This window comes from Hibiscus syriacus, unplaced genomic scaffold, assembly GCF_006381635.1.
Source record: "Hibiscus syriacus cultivar Baekdansim isolate YM2019G1 unplaced genomic scaffold, ASM638163v2 tig00011718_pilon, whole genome shotgun sequence".
NCBI classification, from domain to species: Eukaryota; Viridiplantae; Streptophyta; class Magnoliopsida; order Malvales; family Malvaceae; genus Hibiscus; species Hibiscus syriacus.
In genome coordinates, this window is record NW_024062254.1 from 577,680 (window position 1) to 604,536 (window position 26,857).

The 26,857-nt window shown below is 33.5% G+C and overlaps 3 protein-coding genes across 4 annotated transcripts; 2 read left to right on the forward strand and 1 right to left on the reverse strand.

Annotated features, from left to right (window-relative positions):
- The first annotated feature begins 1,420 nt into the window (after nucleotides 1–1,420).
- LOC120204855 (chaperone protein dnaJ 20, chloroplastic-like) lies at nucleotides 1,421–3,485 on the forward strand. Its single transcript, XM_039204866.1, has 2 exons — nucleotides 1,421–1,886; nucleotides 3,335–3,485. The coding sequence occupies exons 1-2, from the start codon at nucleotides 1,467–1,469 to the stop codon at nucleotides 3,482–3,484; spliced, it is 570 nt and encodes a 189-aa protein (XP_039060797.1). The 5' UTR covers nucleotides 1,421–1,466; the 3' UTR covers nucleotide 3,485.
- A 911-nt stretch (nucleotides 3,486–4,396) lies between these two features.
- On the reverse strand, nucleotides 4,397–9,614 carry LOC120204856. Of its 2 annotated transcripts, XM_039204867.1 has the most exons (5): nucleotides 9,487–9,614; nucleotides 8,270–9,178; nucleotides 6,623–6,673; nucleotides 5,622–5,805; nucleotides 4,397–5,383 (listed from the first exon to the last, which is right to left on the reverse strand). In XM_039204867.1, the coding sequence occupies exons 2-5, from the start codon at nucleotides 8,345–8,347 to the stop codon at nucleotides 4,899–4,901; spliced, it is 798 nt and encodes a 265-aa protein (XP_039060798.1). In that variant the 5' UTR covers nucleotides 8,348–9,178; nucleotides 9,487–9,614; the 3' UTR covers nucleotides 4,397–4,898. The 2 variants fall into 2 exon arrangements, with proteins under 2 accessions (XP_039060798.1, XP_039060799.1); XM_039204868.1 differs by lacking the exon at nucleotides 9,487–9,614 and having other exon boundaries at nucleotides 8,270–9,338.
- Nucleotides 9,615–15,915: 6,301 nt separating this feature from the next.
- Nucleotides 15,916–17,404, forward strand: LOC120204805 (glycine-rich RNA-binding protein 2, mitochondrial-like). Its single transcript, XM_039204818.1, has 5 exons — nucleotides 15,916–16,005; nucleotides 16,260–16,392; nucleotides 16,482–16,550; nucleotides 16,915–17,021; nucleotides 17,103–17,404. The coding sequence occupies exons 2-5, from the start codon at nucleotides 16,272–16,274 to the stop codon at nucleotides 17,229–17,231; spliced, it is 426 nt and encodes a 141-aa protein (XP_039060749.1). The 5' UTR covers nucleotides 15,916–16,005; nucleotides 16,260–16,271; the 3' UTR covers nucleotides 17,232–17,404.
- Nucleotides 17,405–26,857: the final 9,453 nt, after the last annotated feature.

Genomic DNA, 26,857 nt, shown 5'->3' on the forward strand with positions numbered 1-26,857 from the left:
GAAATATTCTTTACAGATAAGAAATAGGCAATATAGCTTTCTCGGTGGAGGATTGTTAATCTCGAGATTTCTTTTCAAGTTAAAGAATTTTTCCTAAAAAATAATTCGAAGCAAATTAATTAAACTTTAATAAATGGATCATTTTCTAAATATATATCCAATTCACAATTTTCACTATTTACGACAATGTGTAAGCGATTGAGTACCAATTATGGGTGATGTGGGGGTGTTAATCATTCCCTACGTGTAATCGACTCCCGGACTAGTTAAATCAGATTTTTGGTAAACAGAGACCAATTTGTTGTCTTACAAGACGATTTTTCTTAATATTGTTTTAAAAGACGTTTTTTTGTATTCGACCTACCTAACACAAAAGTCGATGGCGACTCGCATTCGGTCTCATCCAAATTAATTCAAATCAATTCAAAAATCGCCAAATTTCCCAAATAAAATCAGAATTATTTTTTTAATAATATTTAATTATTTTTTAAAAAAATGGTTATGAAAAAACTAATACGAATGATGCCACAAATGTGGAATTGTACGGGAGGCCGATAGATTGACAGATGAGAACTACTGAGTGGGCGTAGAAAACCATGGATATGAGCAGAGAAGTGTTTGATGGATATAGGGTTTGCCATCTTCTGGTGTTGATTTTGAAGGAGATGAAGTGAGAAAATGAAGGGGTTGAGGAGTTTTTGTTTCTGGGTTTCGAATTTATAGGAAACCAGGTGTGTGGATCGATTGACTTTGGATTAGTAAATTGTTTTCGGTCAATGTGAATGTGAGATTTAAGAACAAGTTGCCATGTTACAGGCTCCACCATTAACATATGAATTCAGTGGCAGATACACGTATAAGTAGAATTCGGGGTGGATCGTGTTCGTCTCGAAATCTAAATTTTTTTACGTTAATTGTTTATTTTATTGAAAATATTCATCTTAAAATTTTATTAATACCCATCTCATACGAAATTTTTTTGGTATTAATACATATGTAAAAATTGATGATCGTCTAAGTTAAACATTAACAGTCTGATTAGAATATAATAACCATTTGAGATTTTGAGATTTTATCTCATCATATCCCAACTAAGAAATTAACGTACAACTTAAACTGCCGCTATTTTTTATAAAGTAGCTCTCGCAGTAGTTTGTTAAATCATTCAAAAGTTGGTGTAATTTGTTAAATTTAGAGTTATTTAAGAAAAATAATTGAAAAAATAATAACAAAATCAGTATCATCTTCTTTAATTAATTGTATATTAGACTGCAGAATTTCCTCCTAATCGTGTTGTTTAGTTGATTGTGACTTACAAAGTAGAATTAACAATTATATTATATAATATAAAGCACACTGTCATATTTAAAAGCCGCCTCCGATTCGTGGTGTAAATATAAGTAAATATATAGGGGGTAAGGGAAAAAGGTAAGGGGGCAAGTAATTCGTTTCCAGTTTTTCCTAAGATGCGTTGCAGTTATGGATTGGCGGCGTTACCGGGTACCGACCCCCGTTTCTTTTCGCCGGAAACTTCCTTCCTCAGACTACCGAGAACGGTCCATCCGACCCGGATAAAATTTGGGCCGTTCAAAATCAGGGCGAAGATCGATGAAGCGAGGAAAGGCGTGAGTTTTTACGAGCTGCTGGGCATTCCCGAGAAGGGTACTTTGCTGGAGATAAAGCAGGCGTATAAGCAGCTGGCTAGGAAGTACCACCCGGATGTGTCGCCGCCGGATCGGATCGAGGAGTATACGGAGCGATTTATTCGGGTCCAGGAAGCTTATGAGACTTTGTCGGATCCGAGGAGGAGAGCTTTGTATGATAAGGATTTGGCTTTCGGGCTTCACCTTGCTTTCTCTGCTAGACGGCGTTATCAATACGATGAGGTATTTTTTATACTTTTTGTTTCCTTTTTTGTATTAACCTTTAGCTTTGGGTTTTTTTGTTTCCTTTTTGGGAGTATTTCATATTCGTGTTTTGTTTGTTTGGCTTAAATCGAATTTCTTTCTTCAAGAATTCAACTTTCGTAACTTTTAAGTTGGAATTTCAAAATTTTGATCATTTGGGTGACTATTTGGGGGACTGGATTGATGCTTTGCCGAATTTCTCAAGCTATATTGTTTTGACTGTTGTTGAAGAAAGCTAAGGTCAAAACTGATGGTCAAGTATTGAGGTTCACATGAGTTTCTTTGATCTTCTTTTGCTTCTTATCTGTGTTGACTAAAACATAGACAACATATTGTATCTGCTAAGCTTCAAGGATATGAAAGGTGTTGACTCAGTACTTCATCCCGTGACTTACTTTCCCGTTTGTTTTGAGGAAATTGAATTTTCCAAACAAAAGATTTTTCTGTGAAGATCAATATTTTGTTGTTGTTTGTTTTCGTCCCCGAAAGCTTGGATTCAATGATTGATCCTTTGTTGCTTTGATTTTAGAAGAGATCGGTCCCTGCATGTAGGGGATCTTCCCTTTTTCTGCTTTGCTTCAGCATGATTTTCAAAAGTGCAACACATATTCATACACAGAAAGAAGAAAAAGGATAATTTTTCATTGACCAAGTTATTTCTTGTGAAAGAAATACAAGTAAATACAGGAATCATTCTCGAGGGACCGTTTTCTGCAGAATGGATGAACTTATTGTCTTCACCTGTAGATTATATCATTGAGTCTAAGATGCATACAAGTAGCTCAGCTGTCTGCTCGAGTTCTGTTTCCTTCTTGAATCCATATTAAGTTCATGTGTAGTTACCGGTACGGGAAACAATAAGCAATCTACTTCATTCACTAGATTCTCTTTATTAATTGGTTGAAGTGAGTTTTTCTGTGTGCCTTCAAAATATGGTGAAACTGGCTTTTCTTGTTTTGTTTGCGAATGGATATAATTAGTTGTTAGTCATCCTTCTTTGCTATGGAACTTCTTAGTTGTTCCATGATTCACCGATTAATCGCTGCACTTGTATGCTTAAGATCCCGATTTGCCATGGTTATTAGGGAGACAAAGAGGCCCTTGTTTGTTACTGCTCTTGCAAATAGGATTTGCCTGTAATGATTTAGTAATGCTAATGATGAGATCATTAGGTTTGTCTGGCCTCTTAATTCGGCAAAATCTTTATTCCGAATCTTTTACTTCTGGATTGCTTTCTTTTCCAATGAAGGTTGCTTTCCCTTTCAATTCTGAGCAGACAGTAGTTTGTTTTGTGATGGGAAATATGCCTAGTAATCCAGTTAAGACTCGTCGGCATTCCTTCATCCCTACCATATGTTGTACTTACTGGTCTGTTGACAGAATCCGTTATGTTTGCTTTGAGTTCTTACATTTCTCTTCACATCCAGGATCTAGAGGATCGGAGCGAGTGGAGAAATCAATGGCAATCTCAGCTATCAGAGCTGAAGAAAAGAAGCATGAACAATGATGCCGGAGGAACAATGTCATGGGGAGCTCGAATGCGGAGGCAAAGGGAAGAAATGTCTAAAGAACTATAAACAAGACTTCCCTTTCACCCTCAAATGTATACACACAAATCTGGTAGCTTTTTTTGGTCTTTTGCATATAAATCTTCCTCGTCTCTATTTATACAATGGTGATTTGATCATAATTGCTCAAGTGCTAATCTGAGAACCAAATGCTACTACCATCTCTCAACGTTGTACATGAATCCATTCACTTTTTACTTGTGAAATTTGACTGTTTTCATGTACATATTTTTGTCTTGGAGCCTCTTTGATTTTCATTCCTTTTTTTGTCATTCCATAGATTCATAGTTCAATAAAACCAGATAGTTCATCGGCCGGCGATTCGAACAAGGTCGACGACTAACTTTCCCGAGAATTTAATCATACTTTTAAACGGATACCAAACGATGTGAAACAACATTCTTAATAATAGCATTCCCATCAATCACATTCCATTAAAATGCCCCATGGGAGACAATGCAATAGTCATTCCTCCCAATCAGAACTCTGATTAACCCCCTATGCCTCAAATGCTTACACAAGGAGTGTGGGATAAAGATTTACAAACTTTATAACTTATTGCATGCATACAAATAATTTCTCCAAAAATGCTTTGCCATACTTGATTTTCCAACATCAGTGTAAATGAGAAACGTTGACATGATCAAAAGAAGACGATAATATACCCGGATGCTGTTCCTTAAGATACGAGTATATACCTGCTAATATGGAGGATTCTTTGAAAAAGCGGAGGATGTCATATAAGAAAGATTTGAGAACAGGATGTTTCAGACAGAAAAATGGTGTGGTTAATTTCAAGGCCTAGACAAAGCTTTGAGATGAGCAAGGAAACAAGGTGCAAAGGAACACAGAACTCGAATCTGATAAAAAAATCCGATAACCCTGTACGTAAAGCAAACGGTGGTAACATAAACACTAACAGGAGAGGTGAATAAATGAATGCCACTACTTTCCTTTCCCCCTATCTTACATTTATTGTAAATATAAGAGTTCTATGTTACAAATCAAAATTGCAGTGGAATTGCAAGGGCCCACAGCTAGTTTCTCTCACCATCTCAATTAGAAAGAGCATCTTAGCTTTAAGCAATTCAGATAAGAATGCACAAGCTTATACATTACCTTTTCCTAAGGCACCGTCATTCGGTTGCTTTCATTGCTTCGTGAGATTTGAATGAATTAGTTGTCTCGTACCAGGATGCAAATACACAGCCTACAGTTCCAGGAGGTGGAATGACCTGATAGAGCAAAGTGATGGTTGCCGTGCCAGAGCAGTTTGGCTGCCAGTCGTTCAAAAACATTCACTGCAACAATCGCGATCGACAACAAAAGAATGCTGAATAGAAAACCAAAGAATCAACCCCCCAAAGGGGAAAACCCAGCTGCAGTGTAGAAAGGTTAACCATGTGCCCACTAATAAAGTCAATCAGTATGGAATAACGTATGGAAGAGCATAAATATCATTCGACTCTATCTGCAGAGCCTCTGCCCATACTTGCGGTGACTCATCAATCTCTGAAAATCCCACCTTGGGTTTCTTTGATTGAAGTTCAATACTGTGAAATAGCCATGATTGGTGATCAACATCAGACCATTCTTCCATTTCGAGCACAGAAAGTACCTGGTTCAAATACTTCGAATCCGGATGAGGTGGCTTGATAGACACTTCATCGATTTGACTAGCTCGTGCACTTGATGATAAATGCTTTGTTGGGGTGACAGATGACAGCTGAGCTTCAAAAATATCATTAAACTTGCATTCTTTATTCTCGACTCTAAGACTGGTTCGTGGTCCCTTGCTATCTAAAGTAAGTGGAATGGGAGCTTGACAATACTCCAATGTCTTTCCAATACCCATCAACGATTGAGAGGAAGAAATTTTGGGCAACTTATGGGGTTTAAAATCATCAACTGTAAGAGAAAAAGAAAAGAAAGCAGAACTTGTCACCATGATGGTCAGAGAGTTTTCGAACTCCATCCCCTTCTAAGAAAAAAATGATAATAAAATTATAGCTATTAATGCAATTGCACAGGTTTTCTAACAGATAAAAGGCACCAAAGGTTCATGTGATCACCTACCTAAACTAACACCAAAAATGTTTTCAAGTGATCAATGGGATTGTATATACAATCATGGTATAAAACTCACCATGAAGAAATCCATTTTTCTCCATGTCCTTCCACTTGCGGAGATTTTCCTCAGCAAAAGCACCCTTGTTTCCCTCCTTAGAAGGATGTGATGTTTTCATATTAAAATTATTCAGAGGGTCATCTTTGTTGCTTCCTTTTAAGTTATCCAGCTCCAAATTCCTATGTTCACCTTTCGCCTTCTCCTCCTTCGCCTTGTCCCTATCTTTATCTTTCCCGTGACTTTTCTTCTCTTGTCTTTCCCCTTGTGCTTATCCCTGATTTTATCATCACCTTTTTCTTTGATTTTTTCTTTCTCTTCCCCGGCCTCTCGGCATTATTCTCCACTTGTTTGGGGATCCCTTCAACTCTAGCTTTAGCTGCTCCAGCAAGGTTTGGAACCATAGCATTTCCACCCACCCTCGTCTCCTCCTTGATTCCTTGAACATTGAACTTCCTATCGTCGCTTTTCTTGATTGTCTCCTCCTCGTCAGCCAATTTATTAGCAGTCTTAGCCACAAACCTAACCATTCCCTCATCTTTTTTCCAGTCACTGCCCATAAACTTATCCACCAAATGGCTTCCAGCTCCTGCACCTTCATCTCTGAACCTCCCTGCTAACTCCTGCACAAATTTAGAATCCCGAAAATCTTCGACCAGATGACTATTCTGGCCAATCTTCTCCCCATTATAACCCGAAATGTGCCCAGCGAGTTTCTTCTCACCTGAAAAACGGCTTCGATCTTTATCCCTACCCTTCCCTTTCTGGATAAACTTCTCCCCACTGTGACAGTTAGATTTTCCCGGAATTTTTTTATCTGAGATCCTCTCCCCATTTTGACCATCGGGATGACCAGGAAATTTCTTTTCCTCTGAATTATTACTTCTATCTTTTTCTTTATCTCGTCCCTTTTCCTTCTTTTTGTCTCTATCTTTGTGTTTTTCCTTTTTGTCTTTCTTTTCCTTGTCCTTGTGCTTTCCATCGCTTCCATCTTTTTCTTTCCCTTTCTTTTCTCTCTTCCCCTTCTCCTTGTCCTTCTTCTCCTCCTTATGACTCTTCTCTTTTTGCTTCTCCTGAAAATCGAGAATAATGTTAACAAAAAATGGATTCATAAATCAAATGCAAAAGTTGAAAATAATTACTAAAGATAAAGGCTTATATGTAATAGGCCCCTTCACGATTTTTCAAATAAGGCCTCACTTGATCACGGTTTCTCATATAAGGGATCATTTGATCCATGGTTCAAAACAGGGGCTCACTTGATTAGAGTCCAATTAGAGGAGACTTTTATATATAAGCCAAAGATAAATTATGCACCAAGTTACAATCAGTCCAAAAATAAAGATGCCGATGAAAATACCTTACTCAAAAACTTACACACCACTAATGTAACAAGAAATTTTTTACAGGATTACTTAAAGGTCACCGTTGAAGATAATTATCTCAAAAAAACCCTTTGTTTTCTGTCTTTATGACAGTGGAAATTGAAGGTATATGATAAAAACATTAACGTGTCTTAAGAACATCAAACACAAGTGCCATATGATTCAACTATTCTAACAGATATTAAGAATGTCAAAACTTGGTAAGAAACCGATTCTTCCAGATATGGTAAAAACAGACACCAAATTAATTAATTCATGCATTCTTCATTAATAACTTTATGCTCAAACCAATCGGACAAGGGGTTGATATCATATCCAATATTTTTCCATTCATTACTTTCCAATACATTAATTGAAATCATTAACGTGTACCATTCATTAATTGTGAAAGTCATGCTTGTAAATGGTGATCAAACTTGAATTGAATAGTAACAGACATAAAAGTAGCGGAGGGGAGCTGAACCCTAGGACAAGCACGACTACACACTCAACTCCTCACTTATCAAAGGCAACAAGATCGTCACCCTCAGTAAGAACAGAAGTTAAAAGTTATACATTCAGAAAGATGGCTGACAAATCCTCGAAATCCTAATGAAAAAAAAAATCAAATTCTTTGTCATGTGATCCCTAGACCAAGCCTAACACCATTTAGTATAATCTTTTCTCCGGTGAAGTGAAACAGAAGGTGAGAGATGTTGACCCAAGTTAACCTTTCATTCAACAGGATATTGACAAATTTCATGCCATGCATATTTAGAGGTTATAAGCATCTAAATGTATCATCAGAGATATAATAGAAAAGCATGACATATATTCTTATATACAATATAAGACTATCAAAACACATGAGATGTTCGTTCAGTCATAAATATCACCATCAGTGCCTAATGGTGAGTATATACGATATGCCATTTCAACTAAGGCTCCAATTCAACCACTTATTCCTATATATATATTGAGAGGTATTTCTATATGATATGTTCATAATACACAGTCTATCAACCTAATTTATGAAATTATATACAAGCTTCAATCAGCAAGGGATGGCATTACAAAATTACTAGTAAAACAAATCACATAACATTATGCATACATAAAATAAATTTTGAGAGAAGACATCAAACACTTTTGTAGAGAATTTATTTAACGTGGCTTGGAAATAAAAACTTAACAGCACAAACTAAAATCCAATTCAGATATCAGGGAATTCGTTCTCGTAATGATACTAATGAATGCTGATTCTACCATAAAAAATAGAACAGATTACAAGTTAATGGTGTTAACCTTATTTAGCAAGTCAACATTATCAGTCCTAGCCTTCTTTTCATATCCTGGTGGTGGGAAAGGAAAGCAACGCGACATTTCACAGAAGTTCAGAACACAAAACGAGAATACCTTCCGAACGCAAAAACGCTTGGATTATCTTCCAGTAGCAATGTTCCAGAAAGGGAACAATCAGTAACTATGCTCCTATCCATGAACCATATCCCTGCATACATTTCCAGCTTCAATGTTCCCCCATGAACTCCGCCGCCACTCTTGATAGCTAAAAATAAGCCCTAAACCCACCAAGCTCTTTAATCTCCCTAACCTCAAATGTAACCCCACTTCAACTATCTAACACTAAACAAACCACTTCAAATGACAAAAATCACCGCAACAAACCTTCAATCACTCCTAAACCTACTGTTGTCTTACCCTAAGCTACTTCAAGTATGCCCCAAAAAGAAATGCTCTGTTGATCAAGAATTGTAGCTCGAACACTAGGTTAAACCAAATGGGTTTTTAAGAAACTAAAACAGTCCAGTACAATCTGAGCCTCTCTGTTATCTGCAGCATAATAAAGAATCATCACCTCCTCCTCCCAACAATAACCCAATGCCAAAACCATCCACCAATTGAGATCAACCACATAAAAATCACTAAAAACCCAAACAGCAAACAACTAAATCCTCAAGCTTTTGAATCACTATCTACGGGATTAATTACGAGAGCAATCTTCTTCCTTGTCCAAGAGCTTTTCAATCACCATTTCCCTTAAGCAGTCTGTTTGAAACTAAACTGATAGAGAGAGAGAGCTCCCAATCCAGTACTGCAAAAACAAGAGGCTGAGCTCATTTATACACTGATCAAAACCCTAATCAGTTCCCAATTCGGGAAATTCCCCCCAATTTGTTGATCCGGAAGAAACCCCTAGAAAGAAAAAAAATCCAATCAAACAAAACTTCAACTGAGCAAATATCAAGTACCCATTAAATAAAAGAAGGAAAACTTTGAGGAAAGCCTCATTTTTCATCCAACAAATAATCAAAAGAAAAACCCTAAAAACGTTTAAAAAATAAACTTTCGTTTTTCCGAGTACCATGAGAGTACATGGGTATCTATCAAAAGCCAAAAAGGAAAGCTTTGGTTCAAAGCGTAAATGTTAAACAAAAATCAGTTCATAAAATAAAACAAATTTTGAAGGTAATAAGGAAGATTAGATTAGATTAGATTAATACCTTGCCCGCAACAAATTGGGCATTTTAGCAATGAACAAGATCGTTTTTTCCCCTTTATTATTGCCCTCGAATTAATAAAAAAAATTAGATTATAAAATCAAAAATTACAGAGATGAGTAGAAGAAGTAAACAAAAGTTCAATCCCCAGTTTCTCTCTACCTGTTGTGGTTGTTTTTCTCTGCTTTTTTTTTTTTTTTTTGTTAGTATTTTTTTTGGGGGTATTTGGAGAAAGATAAAGAGCTCTTCTTTGTTAGAAGAAGGTCTTATTATTATTATTATTATTATTATTTGCGCGAGAGGAAATTGGAAGAAAATTTAATCCAAACAAAACCAAAATTAATTAATTAATTAAGAGAGGCCGAAGAAGAAAGCCGAAATGGCCCAAAATACTGCATAAATGGGTAAATTACGCGTTAGTATTTAAACTATTATTTTTTATTCGTTTTAGTATTTAAATTTTTTTAAAACTATACATAAAGTTTAATTTTTTTATTTTAGTACTGCCATTAATTTTTTTTTCATTTTAGTACTTCGTTCAAAATTTAACGTTAAGTTTTGAAAAAATTAAAAGTTTAGGTACTAAAACTGATCAAAAAATGATAGTTTAGGTACTAAATGTATTAAGTTTTTAATGGCATGTACTACAATGAAATGAAAACTAAACATTAGATATGATTTTGAAAAAATTTAAAAATTTAAATACTAAAATGAATCAAAAATGATAGTTTAGGTATTAAATGTGTAGTTTACCTTTATACCATTAAGTAGCTTTTAATCCTTCACTTTATATTTTTTTTAATTTAATCTTTATTTTTATTTTTATTTTTAATTTAAGTAATTACAATATGATATATGTTTAAAACATTTATTAATCATTAACAATAGATAAACTTCTACAAACATAACTACCTAAACATGAAATCTCTAAATAAAACAACGCACTCATTTATCATCGAGATTATTTAACGAGTTTAATCTTTATTTTTATTTCATATATTAATTTAGGAATTTAAATATATGAATTAGATTAAGATTTTGTTGTTTTTTTGTATTGTTTATAAAATTATTTAATATAAAATTAATTGAATATTTTAATTTTCAAAAATAATATTCAATATTATAAATAATTATTAAATTTATCAAAAATTAACAACTGTTACAAGATCGCAGTGATTTTTTTATAATATAATTTTAAAAGTTTCAATGACTGAAAATAAAATAAAAATTATCATAATTTATTTTTGTAATACTCATTTTAAATTAATTTATCAATAAATAAAAAATACCGATATTTTATTGAAACAAATTAAAACATTTACGTGGTTGTGGGCGTTTATCCCGAAAAATCACCTTTTTCATTTAATATTTTTGATCAGGCATCGTTCAGATTATATTTCTTGATTTAACACCCTTTGCATGAATTCGCGCCCCCTGCACCGCGTTTTACGACACGTGGTCGAAGGCGCGCCCCGTAAAAAATCCGAGTGCTAATTTTGTAAATATTTTTAAACAGATGTCAAATACATCATTAATTTCTATTATGGTGACATTTGTGTAAAAATGTCAGCATTTTGAATTTGCAGACACCCCACACCGCACGATTTGTGCTGAGGTCTTGTCACAAGTTAATAAAGTGGGCAGTGTGTATAGTGGTTGAGTTTATTAGTATTTTAGTGTCACAACTTTATTTTTTAATTACAATTGATGGATCAAATGAATTATTATTCATTAATTTTTAATTCTTAACAACAGTTAATAATGTTTATTCATTTTAATAAAATTATTTAAATTTTTGCATTAAAATTACACAATATATATAATCTAGTATATAAAAATTTTGAGGGTAAGTATTTTAAAATATGAATAATTTTATAAAAATTTTATAACTATTATTTCTTTTACAAAATGATGATGATGATAAATATTTTAAAATTTAAAAAATTATAAATTTCATATATTTTTGAAAAAATTATTACCTTTTAAAATTAATTGTTTAAAAATATAAAAAATATTAAAATAAATTTTTAATTATAATTGAGGGATCAAATAAATTATTATTCAATATTTTTTTCAAAATATATGAAATTTATAATTTTTAAAATTATAAAAAAAATTATTACTATAAAAAATAAACTTGTGACACTAAAATAATAAACTCAATCACTACACACATTGCTCACTTCATTAAAACCTCAGCCAGTTCACATCCTGCACAATTTTATTGACTTTTTTACACAAATGTCACCATAATAGAAATTAATGATATATTTGACACCCGTTTTAAAATATTTATAAAATTAACATCTAAATGTTTTACACATTTGGTAAGGCGCGCCCCCAGGACGCGCCTTCGACCACGTGACGTAAAGCACGATGTAGGAGCGCACCTTCCTGCAAAGGATGTTAGGTCAGAAAATATAATTTAAACGGTGTCTAACATAAAAATATATAAGATTAAAGTGATATTTCGGATAAACTCCCGTGGTTGTGAGCAAATCATGCAGTATCAAAGAATATTTACCTTGGCAGGCTGCCATTTTCTCATAGCGGTGGAGAATAACCACGTGGCAACACCCCAGGCTATCAAATCACCCATCTGTCTATACACATGTAATCCTATCATTTCCCCATGTGAACTTGCTTCCTTCAATCACATTTTCAATAATTAAATGGTTAATACTATTCAACTAGGGTTATGTATTTTTTTTAATAATTATACTATAAAATAATATCTTTAACTATAAATAATATACAACAAAGGGTAAACTACCCATGTAGTACCAAACTTTTAATTTTGGCCCGTTTTAATATTTGAACTTTTGATTTTTTTTAAAATCATACCTAAAATTTAATTTTTATTTCATTTTAGTATCTCGTCGTTTTGTCATTGTGACTATCCAACTGTGTTGAAAACATCTTGGATAATAGGTAATTCGGATAGAAAGTTTTTTGGGTGCCCAAAATTTGGGGAAAAGAATGAAAAATATTGTTTTCTTCAAGTGGTGTGATGCAAAAATACCCACCCATCCAAAAGCTTTTATTGTTGGTATATTAAAATTGAAGAGGGCTTTGGAAAATGCAATGATGAAAGAATGGATTATTTGGATCTTCTTTATTGGTCTTTTATCTTATGTAGCATTCTTTGGGTTTAGGAAATATTGATTTAAGGATCAAGGAGATGCAGCCAAGTTTACTCAAAATTATCATGAATGATGTTGATTTAGGGGTTGATTTATGAAGAACTACCTGTAAAAATAAGAACACTAAACCTATGAAATAAGAATCCTAAACCCAAAGAATAAGAACCCTAAAAAATTTGAATACAGTTCTTGAAGAGGTACCATTGCCTAGTGGGTTTTCAATGGTTGCCTTCATTATCAAAATTCATTTATCTAAAACAAGGGGTTATTCATTAAACAACTTAAATTAAAACCTCTTTATATTCCACATTTTCATGTGGGATGTGTAATACCCAAAATTTTGGTTAGTGACTAAAATGTAAGCTTGAAAATTTAGTGGCCAAAATATGAATTTATAAAAGTTTAGGGGGAAAATGTATTTTTAAAAGTTATATAGTTTGACATGTAAATGAATAGTTTGTCCTGAAATAAATGTTTTAATGGGAATCAGAATCTTGATTCGTGATTTGTACTAAAAGCTTTAAAACATTAAAGTTCGATAAGAAATCGGATAATCGAATTGAATCGGAATTTCACAAAAATTTGAAGAAAACTGGATAAAGTTTGGAAATATTATTTCCATATTTTAGAACAGTGAAATTTATCATGGATAAATGGAATTAAAGTTAATATTCCTTATTTATCTGAAATTGGGAAAAATTGGTGAATTGCAATTTTCAAAAATTGCAAGGCCAGAGTAGAAAAATCAACTTCAAATTGGTTCATCTTTGACTATGAGATATTTTAATGGAAGATATTCACAATGGCAATTGGTAATTATCATCAATGACAATTGGTAATTATCATGATTCATTAATGACAATTTTGGGATTTCTCATTGAATTTTATATTCAACTATATTGAAGTTGTTGAATAATTCTAAAGCATGAGTGATGATTAAAATCAAGTGTAGAAGCTTAAACTATGTTAGCCATGGTCAAGGTTTATTGAGGTTGGTGGAATTTTGATTCAATTTGATGTTGTGATGATTGGAATGGCTTGAATTTTATGTAAGAAGGTTGAATTCATGCTTGAAATTGAATGGAAAGTTACCCAAACTACTTTGTGATTTTCGGCCATAAAGGGAAATTTGAGGAAAAATGTTGAAAAATCTCTTATGATCTAGAATTGATATTAAAATATTTTATGTGATTTGGAGATTGATTTGGATCAATTTGGAAGCTTAAAATAGAAAAAGGGTTACTTTACAAGTTTTGAGAATTGGGGGACTTTATTATATAAATGTCTTAATTGAGGTGTTCAATGTTGAATTTTAATGTTGAAGTGCTAGAATTTTAAGTTAGATTAAGGATGAAGGATCATCATGAATTAAACGGAAAAGTTGATATAAATTCTAAAAAGAATTCATAGCTAGAGGTTTGATTTTGGAAAATTAGTAAAAGTTGAGGATCAAATAAAAAATATGGAAAACTTGGAAACTTAAATGAAAATGTTATGTGGAGTTTTGACGAATTTAGAAAAAAAATGGACCTGAATGGTCAATTAGAAGTGTTAAGGTCAACATTTATGTTGTGACATGGAATTTGTATCGAATGAGCATCGAAAGATTTTTAGGAATTTATTTTCTAATGTGTGCCTGTGTTAGTAAGATTTTAACATGTGGTTTGAATCGTATATGTTTTGGAAATGGTGTTTATTTAGATTATGATTGAATCAAGATCAAACAATAAATAAGCTAAGGAGAAGCTTACGGATGAAATATGAATTTCTAAGGAATATTGCAAGCTAAGGACACAAGTGAGTGCATGTTTAATGTATATTTATGTTATCGAACAAACATTAGTTTGCTTTGAGCCTATGATGGAATTACTATGGTAACACCTAAATATTATGTGATTTGTGATTCATATATAAATGTTCATTTGGTAAGCCAATAGAATTATGAAATAAGCTAAGGATGTAAATTAGTGAAAGTTGCCTAAAATTATGATTTGAACAGTAAGTTTAGAAAATTATCATAAATTAAACAAAAGTAATTAGAGGATGATATTTTTACAGTTGGATTTTATATCAGCCTAGTTTTGTTTAAAACAAACGGCTACTGATTTCGAGGTGTATAAAAATATATGAATTTTTAATCGATGATAGGTCAGAAAACAGGAGAGCAGATTCTGCTCAAAACAATTTCTTAATTATAAATTGGTTATTTTGTTTTAAAATTTTGAAGACGAGTTATTAAATTAACCCATTGTTAAATAATAGGTCAGCTTATCATTAAATATCACATGATTTATGTCGTGAAATATTATATTTATAGTTATAATCAAGTCGTTCAATTAATTACTTTTAATAATCAATCATATTTCGTGACGTTAATTGTTGCCGATCATTGTATACCATGATGGATGGATCTTGAAATTTATTATAAAATTCACCTTATTCCTAGGAATGGGCATGGATCGAGTTTGGTTTGGGTTTTGATCAATCTAACCCGATCCGACTCGACTCGAAAAATATATACCCTCTACTCGACTCGAACTCGATCCGATTTTTTTAAGAGAAAATTCGAATTCGATCCCACCTGACCCGAAATAATAAAAAATATTTTTTTCATTCAATAAAAATGGTGATTTAATTGGAAAAAAATAATATATAGAGGGGTATTATTGTAATTATTCCTAAATATAAGGTAAAATTATATTTTTTTGGGGGTCGGGTCTGGTTAGGTATTTTTCACACTTAATCTGATCCGACCCGACCCGAACATCACCTTTAAAAAAATTGACCCAACCCGATCCAAACCCGATTTTTTTTAAAACAGGCCGGGTCAAGTCGGAATCATCGAGTTCGGGTCTCATGCACATTCCTACTTATTCTCATCTTTCAATTCATCAATTAATAAAAACCTTTTCCAAATTCCAATCTTTAGGTCAAGTCGGAATCGTCGAGTTCAGGTCTCATGTCTATCCTTACTTATTCTCATCTTTCAATTCATCGATTAATAAAAACCTTTTCCAAATTCCAAAATAATTTTTCTTTTCCAAAACAAGAAGCACAAATCTAGGGGCTAATGTGGAAAAAATTAGGGATTAAATTGGGAACAGTTCCGAGTTCAGGGGCTAATAGCTGCTTTAACCCTTTATGATAAAGCAAATTTTATATAAAACAACAGATAAAGCATATAAATAACTGTCTGACCCTTAAACCCTAGCCGCTTGCTTGCTTCCTTTGCTTCAAAACCCTTAAAGCCGATTCCCCAGTCTCTACATCACTCTCATAATTCCGCCTTGAATTTATCTCCTTTAAGGTGAAAATCTTTGCTTTTGATAATTTGGTCTTGATTATACTTACCCGTCTTCTCAATTTTGATGTTATTTGGGCTGTTGGTTCTTATTTGTTATGCTATTTTAGCCTTTTGCCTTGTTTCGTTGATTTTATTTGTGGGTTTTGTCTTTGTTTTTGTATATCTTTTGCTTTTTTGTACTTAATTTAAAAAGATTTGTTTTAGGGACTTGTTAATCATCATGTTTTCTGTTTGTTTTGGTTACTAGTTGAACTATTTATATCTAAACTAACATATTAATTTGTTTTTGTTCCATTTGATGGTGTTGATATGAAAAAAAAATGGTACAGTCGAGCATTATAATGGCACTTTCTAGCAAACTTGGAAGCCTTTTGAGACAAAATGGACAAACCCCAATGATGTCTTCGATGCTGAACTCTCTTCGTTGCATGTCGACTTCGAGCAAAAAGCTTTTCATCGGAGGTACTTATACATGTTTGTTTGTTGGTTGAAACTAAATTTTGGTGTCTTTTGCTTTGTGGTTTGACTTGAATTGAATGTTTGGTTCTTAGGTCTTTCATATGGAACTGATGACCAAACTCTCAAGGAAGCGTTTTCTGGATTCGGCGAGGTTTCTGAAGGTGAGTTGTATTGGTAGTTCTATTGGCGGCGTTGTTAAGTTTTCGGTATTATTATCGACCGTTTTAGTCTATTGTATGAAATAGAAGCTAGCATTTAACATGAAACAGGTGAACGATGTTGCATTATATGATTATTTGTTGCGGATTGTTGCATAATATATCTCTGTCTCTCTCGTAGTTTTCTTGTAGATGTTGATTAATGATGAGTGCGAGTTAGTGTGTTGCTTTTTGTTTTAATCGAAGTTGTAACTAGTTTGTCTCGCATGGCTTGTTAATGATTTCGATCATTTGATTTTTTATTTTTCATGTACCAATCGATGTTGATAGATATTCTCGTTCTGACTATCTGATCCGTAATTATCAGCTCGAGTTATCGTTGATAGAGAGACTGGGAGGTCCAGGGGCTTTGGTTTTGTTAACTATGCTAATGATGAAGGTGCCAACAATGCCTTGTCAGCCATGGACGGACAAGTGAGGAAAACAAAATTTACCGATATATGCAAGATTTTTTTGATGAAATCACAAAGTAATAATTTTTCACTGAAATTGCAGGAACTCCATGGGAGAAATATTCGGGTTAGCTACGCCACTGAAAGGCCTAGTGGCCCTCGTTCTTTTGGTGGCAACAGCGGTGGATATCGTGGTGGAAGAGGCGGCTTTGGAGGGGATTCGGAATTCTAGGCCCTCGTATCGGAACTTGTCCAAGGACTCGCTTCTTTAGCAAGTAGTTATTAAGATTCAAGGATGTGTGTATTTATTTTCAAGGATTGCTGAACTTATGCTTGTCATAACCATTTTTTGTAAAACAATTAAATATTATTTTTAAAAACAATTATGACTTTAATTTGGAAAAATGGGTGATTTTGAATTGATTTGAATAAAATTAAAAAGAGTCGCCATCAACCTTTGGGTTAGGTAGGTCGAATACCTAAAAACGTCTTTTAAAACAATTTTAAGAAAAATCATTTTTTAAGACAAGATTCGGTCTGCATTATCAAAGATTCATTTAAATGGATTCGGGAGTCGGTTACGTGCGGGGAAGGGTAAACACCCCCGCAACGCCCAAAATTGGTACTGTGTCGCTTACACATCGTTGTAAATGGTGGAATTTATGAGTCGAATATAAAGTTAATTTATGATCCATTTATCGAACATTAATTAATTTGCTTCGAATTATTTAATTAGAGAAAATTTTTTAACTCGAAAAGAAATCTCGAAATTAGCAATCCTCCATCGGGAAAGCTAACTCGACTATTTCTCATCCATAAAGAATATTTCCTTCTTGATAAAATGTGAATCGAATATAAATAAAATTGATGTTTGCATACAACAAAATAAATTGATTAACTAAAATGTGAATTGAATACAAATGCAAATTTTGAGATTGACATTTACATAAAATAAAATAAATTACTATTTAAAATAACACACATCGCATCATTTGCACAAATTAATTAATGAAATATACTCGACTTGTTGCAAGTTCCTATGTCGTTAAAATGCCGTATCGGATCGTACCACTTCGACCAAGTGATACTTTCCACGCTCATTCTACGCATACGTGTTCTTAAAAGTATTTGGACAATATTTAAATAAAGAAAAATGGAAATAAATAGAAATAGGAATATGTGAAATAAATATTTACAACAAATAAAATTAAGCATATTTAATTACATATGGTACAAATAAATACATAACATGAAAAATGTACATACATAGGGGATTAAAATAAAAGAAAATTAATATTACAAACCAAACTATAATGACAAAAAAGTACTTTGAATTACAAAAACCCAAAATAACAACCTATAAACTCAAAGGACCAAAATAGTACAAACATGAATTTCAAAGGACTAAAATGAAATAAATAGAAATATGAAGGGATTAATCGGTAAATAAAAAAAACAGAGCCAAAATCAAAATATTAAACATTTACAAGCACTAGAAACGAAAATAAACCATAAACAACATCTAGGACTAAACTGCAATAACCAAAAACATGAAGGCCGAATCATAATAAACCAAAAGTAAGATAATGGCTAAAATAATAGATTTATAACTATCATAGCCAAATTTGAATATCAGAGAAAGTACACAACACCTAAGATCAGTGACTAAAATATAATATTTATAAATGTCAGAGATAAATTCGAAACTCAGCCAAAATACATAACATATAAACTCAGGGGCTAAAATGAAACTATTACAAACATTGGGACCAAAGTCAAATATCCACAAAAATGACATGACATACATTAGTAGGACTAAAATATAAACAAGGAAACATAGATGCCCAAAACAAAAGAAAATAAAATAGATATTAAACCAAACATCAAACAATGACTAAAATAGAATATATACGAATATGATGACCAAATTCAAATAACAGTAAAGATAATAAAATGCATGGGACCAGTGATTAAATTAAAATATTTGAAAATATTAAATCCAGAATCAAATATAGACAAATATGATATAAAACATGAACAGGGACTAATATATAACATTTGCAAATTTCAGGACCAAATCCGAATATCAAAGGAAAATGCACAATAAACTGAAACAGTGACTAAAACGAAATAAATATAAATATCACAACCAAATTATAATATCAACCAACATAATATACAAATTAATGACTGAAATGCAATCATTAAAAACTAAAAGGCTCGAAATAAAACAATAATAATTTCATTAAATGACTTAAATAAAGCATTACAAATGAGAAGGGACCTAAACTGTAGTTACCCCATGCTTGCAAAAACACGGGTGCCCAGACCCTTGAAACGGCGCCGTTTGGTCAAATTACATAAGCCCAAAAACGGGCATTCATTCATCCATCCTCTCATTTGCCTCTCATCCAAAGCAGACGGAAGTGAGAGAGTTTTAAAACTCTCTCAACTTCTTCCCATCGGGGAAGAAAGGGCCGCCTCATACCGGCGGCCATCCCGGAGGCCCATGACGGCCGGCACGGCAGTGCCCGGCGGTCGGAGGGAGTAAACATCTCAAAAGACCCCCCTCCTTTACCCTCAACCCGAAAATCACCCCTACCTAACCTAAAACCGACCCTAAACCCTTAAATCTAAGGTATACCTTTTGGGAAAACAAGAAACCGGTGACCCTTCCTCCTCTCGATGACTTCTCCGATCAAGGTATGGTCTCCTCCCTCTCTATTTCCCTCTTGTTTTTTTTTTTTTTTTTTTTTGGTTCGAGCATTTCTCTTTTTGTTTTTTTTTCCTGGTTTTTCTCCTTTCTTTTTTTTCTTTCTCCCTGAACCCGAATGGTCTCTCGTTCTTCTCTCTGTTTTTTTTTCAACCGAATGACCCCCCCTCCCTCTCTTTGCTTCCTTCCTTTTATCTTGCTTTGCATGTTGATTTTTTTCGTTTGGTGAGATGATGATGTCTAGAATAGCCCATGTCCTTCTCTGATTTTGTAAGATATAAATCCCGAATATTTAGGGATTTATTGGTATTTTAATTTGGGGTTTGGTTTTTGGTTGATTTGGTCACTGATGGGGTTGTTGTTTGATTGATTTTTCACTGTAGATGACGATGGTGGCGCGGGAACGGCGGCTGGACCATCGGAGTGGGCCGGAACAGTGACGGCGGCGCGGCTGGAAGTCCAACAGAAGCGGCGGCTGAGCTGATTATTTAGGGTTTTGAAACCCTAATTTTTGTTGGGTTATCATATGATGGGCTCGGGTTAAGCCTAGGTTGGGCCTTGTTGTATTGGGCTTTGGCCTGCAAAAAATATGTAATAATAAATAATAATAAAATAATAAGATAACGATAATAATAATAATAATAATAATAAAATAACGATAAAAAAAACCCGGACAAAAACGGGTGTCTACAGCTGCCCCTCTTTGCACATTCTTGTGTTAACAAGAATAGGGCAAAGACGACAAGAAAACACGTTTTTGTCTGGTTCTCCTCCTTCTTAAACTTAGAAATTGGATAATGTTGGTTGTTGGGGACGACACTGCTCATACGTGATGAAGAGTTCGGGTCGTCTAAGGGTGACATGGTTCCTACGTGATGAGGAAATCTGGTCAAGGGTTGACACTGCTCATACGTGATGAAGAGTTCTTGGCCATCTTAAGGTGATAACACGGTTCCTACATAATGAGGACGGCTGGTTATCTACGGTTGACACAGCTCCTACGTGATGAAGAGATCTGGTCTGGGGAATGACACGGCTCATACGTGATGAAGAGTTCTGGCCATCTAAAGGTGATAACACGGTTCCTACGTGATGAGGACGGCTGGTTATCTATGGTTGACACGGCTCATACGTGATGAAGAGATCTGGTCTGGGGATGACACGGTTCCTACATAATGAGGACGGCTGGCCATCTTTAGGAGTTATGGTTTCAAGAGAAACCAAATTAAATATTTGTTTCAAAAGAAACAAACCCAAAGATTTGTTTCAAGAAAAATAAACTCAAAGATGATATTTTTAAAAGCAACTGTCTCAAAAAAGACCAAATTCGTTTTAAGGGAAACGACTCAAAGATGACGTTTAAAGGGAAACTGTCTCAAATGAGACAAAATTCGTTTAAAGGGAATTGATCTCAAAGATGTTTGTTTTGTTTCAAGGGGAACAAATTCAAAGATGGTAAATTTTGTTTTCCAAATAAACAAACTCGAAGATTTTTCTCAAAGAAACTGTATCGAGGGACACAAAATTTTGTTTCCAAAGAAAGAGATTCAATGATTTTTTTTCAAAGAAATTGTTTTAAGGGATAAAACATTGTTTCCAGAGAAACAAACTCAAAGATGATCTTGTTTTAAGAGAAAATGTTTCAAGAGAAAATGTTTCAAGAGAAAATGTTTCAAGTGAAACGACTCAAAAATGGTTTTATTTCAATTGAAACAAACTCAAAGATTTTGTATTTCTAGAGAAACTGCCTCAAGGGAGTCAAAATTTGTTTTAATAAAAACAATCTCCAAGGTGGGTAGTTTTAAAAGAAATTGTCTAAATGATCTCAAATGTGGGTATTTTCAAAAGAAGTTGTCTCGAGAGACAAAATTTTATTTCAAAGGAAACAAACTCAAAGATTTTTTCAAAAGAAATTGTCTTTAAGAGATAAAATTTTGTTTCCAAAGAAAGAGACTCAAAGATGGATTACATCTTAAGTAAGACCAAATTTGTTTCAAATGAAACAATCTCAAAAGTTAGTTTTTAATTAGAAACTGTCTCAAGAGAGACAACATTCATTTTTTAAAGAAATAGACTCACAGATGATTTTGTTAAGAGAAACAAACTCAAAGATTTTCAAAATGAACATATTTAAGGATTTACTTCAAAAGAGACTGTCTCAAGAGATACAAAATTCATTTTAAGAGAAACAGATTCAAAGATTTTTTTTCAAAAGAAATTATCTTAAGAGAGACAAAATTTTGTTTCCAAAGAAACAAACTCAAAGATTTTTGTTTCAAAAGAAACTATCTTAAGAGAGACAAAATTTTGTTTCCAAAGAAACAAACTCAAAGATTTTTTGAAAAGAAACAATCTCAAAGATTTTTTTTCACAAAATTGTCTCAAGAGAGACAAAACTTTGTTTCAGACTCAAGGATTTTTCACGAAATTGTCTCAAGAGAGACAAAACTTTGTTTCAAAATAAATAGACTCAAAGATTTTTCAAAAGAAACAACTCAAAGATTTTTATTCAAAAGGAACAGACTCAAAGATTTATCTCAAGAGAAACTGTCTCCAGAGAGACAAAATTCGTTTTAAGAGAAAAAGATTCAAAGATTGTCGATATTGTTTATATGGAAATAATCTCAAAGGTGTTTTCAAAAATGTTTATTTTGTTTCAAATGAAACAATTTCAGGATTTGTTAAAAGGGGAAACTGTCTCGTGCGAGACAAATCAGCTTTGAAAATCTCAAGTGATATTAATTTTGCTTTAAGTACAATAACCTTGAAATTTGTATTATGAGAGAAAATGATGTCTCAAGCGAGACAAAATTTGCTTTAAGATATAGTCTCAAATGAGACAAAGTTTGTTTTTAGAGAAATTGTCTCAAGCGAGACAAAGTTTGTTTTTGAGAAAACGATCTCAAGTGAGATCAACTTTGTTTAGTGTGAAACAAATTCGAAATTTGGATCTCAAAGGGAAAAGGTCTCAAGCGAGACGAAATTTGTTTTAAAAGAAACAACAATCTAAGGTGAGATTAATTTTGTTTTAAGTGAATCAAATTCAAAATTTGTATCTCAAAGGAAAAATGTCTCAAGCGAGACGAAGTTTGTTTTAAGAGAATTTGTCTCAAACGAGACAAAATTTGTTTTTAGAAAGCTGTCTCAAGCGAGACAAAATTTGCTTTGAAAGAAATTGTCTCAAGCGAGACAAAAATTTGTTTTAAAATTCTCAAAATTTGTGGAAAAATATCTCAAGTGAGACAAAAATTTTGTTTCAAGAAAAACACCCTCAAAGGCGATAAAAAGTCTGTTTGTTCATGCACGTTGAGGAAATGTCTTGATTGTTGACTTCAGGAAGCCCAAATCATTGTTTCTGTAAGTTAGACATCTGGTCATTTCCGAGCTTTGATTTCCTGAGAGATCAAAATGATGCATTTTTGACTGACTATATTGGATGTTATGATGGATGTCAAGATGAAATTTATTTGATTTTTTATTGAATTTGTCCTCAAGAGAAAAATGTCTTTAATGCACCTGATGATAAATGTTTAATGCAACTATGCAAAATCATGTAACATGCATGTATGTGTTGATGTATGTATGTATGAGTTGATGTATGTATATATGTATGTATGAGTTGATGTATGTTTCTCAATCTGTAAGGAGGATGGTTGCGAGAGCAGTCTTCACTCTATCATTGATTCAGCTTGTATGCATTTCCACTAGGGTGTACTCTTGCAAACTTAGACCTGAGACAATTTGTTTTCCTTGCCCCATCAAATTTTGCCCCAAAAATTTGGCTTTCTCTTGCCCCAGCTTCGATATTGAGCTTCAGATAGATATTTTTGAATTCCAAGATACGCCTCCAGAGAGATTATCTTGTTTGAAAATGTTTTTCTTCTTCTTTTTTTTCAAAAGTCTGAAAATATCAATAGTTTTGAAAAATGTTTAATCAAAAGTTTTGAAAATATTGCTCTTTTCAAGGTTTCACAATTGACAAATCATAAAACAAGAGTTCATTGGATATCAAAGAATTAATTACTCTTTTAATCCTTCAATAAATTATAGCTATTTGACAAGTGTCAAGATCAATGCTATCTTTGAGAGATGGTTAAGTAAGGAAGGATAAAAAAGTCTCAAGTGGTTATTTTTGGTCAAAAGTATAGTGTTCTCATTTATTTGATGTTCTCTGATCTGATGGAGTAGCTTCTGTACTCAGTTATTGGAAGTGTTCTCTGACTCCCAACTCTCATGTTCTCATTCATGTTGTGTGATGCCTCATCAAGGGATTTGAGCAATCGTCTCCTATGTAATAATCTTCATATTCGAACCGCCCTTTCAGGTTTCCAACTCGAATCCTCCTTTGGTTTCAAGACGTTACTCAGAATTTTACGTCTTTAACCCCCCTTTGTTATTTTTCTCTATCATGCATTAAAGATTTTAGAAAATCTTTATAAGTAAAATATTAATCCTGATAGGCGAGATGAAATATGAGGATAGTCTCTTCCGCTTAGAAATCCATGTATGATTAGAAGGGACTTGTAAGGCACGTAATGTAGGTCATGGCTCAGGGTTACGAAAGAAAGGGATAAAAGGCCCAAACATGTGTTATAAGGGTATTTGAACCAAGGATCAATTAACTCTGATGCCTTCGATCTTGTTTTGCTCAATTTGAATCTACTCGCATGTCTTTCTCTTGATGTTTTATGATCTTCGAGTCAAGTGATTCTAGAGTTATTGTTTGATTAATCTCACGGTTTGAAGCTCAATGCGTCATTTGAGTCAGGAGACTCTTTGTCTGTGTTCTTTGTCCTCTTTTTGTTCTTTGCTTTTTCTTTGATTTTTGCTTTGATTTTCTCTTTGCTCTTTGTTTTTTTCTTTGCTCTTTTCTCTTTGATTTTTTCTTTGTTTTTTATTGGATCTTCGCACTTGATGTTTGGTTCACCTTTCAGTATCTCATCTGGATCAATGTATTTACTCATGCGCAGATTTCCTCCAACTTGCCCCCCAGTGTGGAGGGTGATCCTTGGTTAGGGTTGAATCAGAAGAAAATATCATTCAGGCTCAAATGGGGACACAAGGGATATATTTTCTCCTTTTGTGAAGGGATAAAGAAAGAAAGCCGTTCATCATCTCATACACAGAAGTCCTTGCAGAAGAGGTATCCCCAGGGGATAGATTTTCAGGATTAATTTTTATTTAAATGAAAACAGTAATTAATGCATGATAGAATTATTTTGAATGAATTCTATTTTTTCTCTTCGCTTCTTGCTCTCAACATGTCTCAATTGCTCATGCTCGTCTTCAGAAAATTGATGCGAGATGCCCCACACTGTGTCTTCTTTGTAGGAAGGTTTATGTTCAATTGAACATCTTGTACTCAATGTCTGTAGGCTTTATTGGTAGGAAATGTTGGTTCTACGTCTAAGAAGACGATGATGACTTTATTGGCTCAAAGAAAGGTATGTGTATGACTTTTGTGTCTCAAAAAAATAAATACAGTGTTTCAAGGTGGAAAGAATATTTCAAGGTCTCAAAGAGATAGAATGTCAAAAATTGGTTATTTGGTAGTGACCAGGAATTATTTCGGGTAAAAAAATCGAGAGATTTTATTTTGGGTTTTAGACAAGATAAAAAAAGGTCTAATCTTGCCATATGTCAAAAATCTATAATTCTTGAAGAATTAAAAGAATTCCTAACTCATTTGATATTCAAAGAACTCAAAATTAAAATTTGTTCAAGTATTCAACCTTAGAAGGTAGCATCATTTCAGTCATCAAAGATTAAAAATATTTAAGCAAATATTGAAGAAAGAACAAAAACGAGTTCAAACAAAACAATCTCTATGGATGCAAGTGGTTGATGCAATGACTTCTCTGGCCTAGTATTAGGATACCCCTGAATAAATCATATTATGGATTTTGTGCTTTAGTGTCTTGCAGTTCTCAGTGGAATGTCTGGAGCTTCTTAGATGGAAATTATGCACTGGATCAACATCGTAGACCTCAGGGAACGATGACTCTTTTCTCGAACCATCCTGGAAGACTCAATCGAACAAGCTTCTATCGTGTTGATTTCAGCTTCTTGCTTATATTCTCAATATGGTCACGTGATCAGGATCACTTCCACTGACTTCTCCATAAATTGATCCCATGTTTTTATGAATGATGCATATGAAAATGCTTAAAAATAAAATACATATGCATAAAATGCAAGGATGCAAATGAAGATGCAAAAATGTTGATCCCAACGATGAATATCGTAGAATAATTTTCACCAGAAATAAAAACCTTCACATTACAAAACAATCCACTTCACAGATATGCCTTCGCTTAGATGGTGAGCCTGGAATGGATCACTGCTTCATATCGAATCTTCATCCTCAATAATGATGCCCCTCAAGCGCTTTGTAATCTGACTCCGTTAATGCCTCGGTGGTAATGAGGTTGGTGTGTCGCTCTTTGATAACTAGCGATGAAATGATTGTAGATAAGACTCCACTGCTAGATTACTCCTTAAATCAGTGGATCATCATCTCAGTATTGAATGATGCACGATCTTCGAGCTCACTGCTTCGTCTCGGATCTTTGTACTTGGAACCGATGCCCCTCAATGCTCTGTAAACTAACTCCGTTAATACCTCGGCTATGCTGAAGTTTGTGCTTCACTCCCTGATGGTTAACGATGGAATAATTGTGGATAAGAATCTACTGCTGGATTACTCCTTAGATCAGTGGATTATCATATCAGTCTCGAATAATGCACGATCTTCGAGAAAATCTCATTCTTGTACTATGGACTTCTTTTTAGCCCTCGATGCATGTCTGTATATGCGATTGCTTGATTGAAAAGTTTTATCTCTTCTTGTGAAAATTTTCTCTCGAATATCCCCTTACGGATCAACACTTTTACATTATGATGATGCAATGCAATGCAATGCAAATGACAAAATGACACAAACAAAAGAGAAGAAATAAGTTAGTATACACAAACAAAAGAGAAAATAAGTTAGTACATGTAAAATAATTGATACAAATAAAAATGTAATTCAGAGATGGATATAACACCTACCCCGTCATGATATCTACCCAAACATGCTTTCAATTAAATAACAATCCTACCCGGACATGTTATCTACCCCAAAATGATCTATTTTCAAGAAA

Bases quoted from the DNA above. Each gene is read 5' to 3' on its own strand.
- LOC120204856 (XM_039204867.1), bottom strand. From the start codon at position 8,347: ATGTCGCGTTGCTTTCCTTTCCCACCACCAGGATATGAAAAGAAGGCT. The intron at 6,674-8,269 runs GTTAACACCATT...CTCGATTTTCAG, and splicing joins ATGTTGACTTGCTAAATAAG to GAGAAGCAAAAAGAGAAGAG. The intron at 5,384-5,621 runs GTGAGTTTTATA...TTTCTCTTACAG, and splicing joins GAAAAATGGATTTCTTCATG to TTGATGATTTTAAACCCCAT.
- LOC120204805 (XM_039204818.1), top strand. From the start codon at position 16,272: ATGGCACTTTCTAGCAAACTTGGAAGCCTTTTGAGACAAAATGGACAA. The intron at 16,393-16,481 runs GTACTTATACAT...TTTGGTTCTTAG, and splicing joins CAAAAAGCTTTTCATCGGAG to GTCTTTCATATGGAACTGAT. The intron at 16,551-16,914 runs GTGAGTTGTATT...CGTAATTATCAG, and splicing joins ATTCGGCGAGGTTTCTGAAG to CTCGAGTTATCGTTGATAGA.
- LOC120204855 (XM_039204866.1), top strand. From the start codon at position 1,467: ATGCGTTGCAGTTATGGATTGGCGGCGTTACCGGGTACCGACCCCCGT. The intron at 1,887-3,334 runs GTATTTTTTATA...CTTCACATCCAG, and splicing joins GGCGTTATCAATACGATGAG to GATCTAGAGGATCGGAGCGA.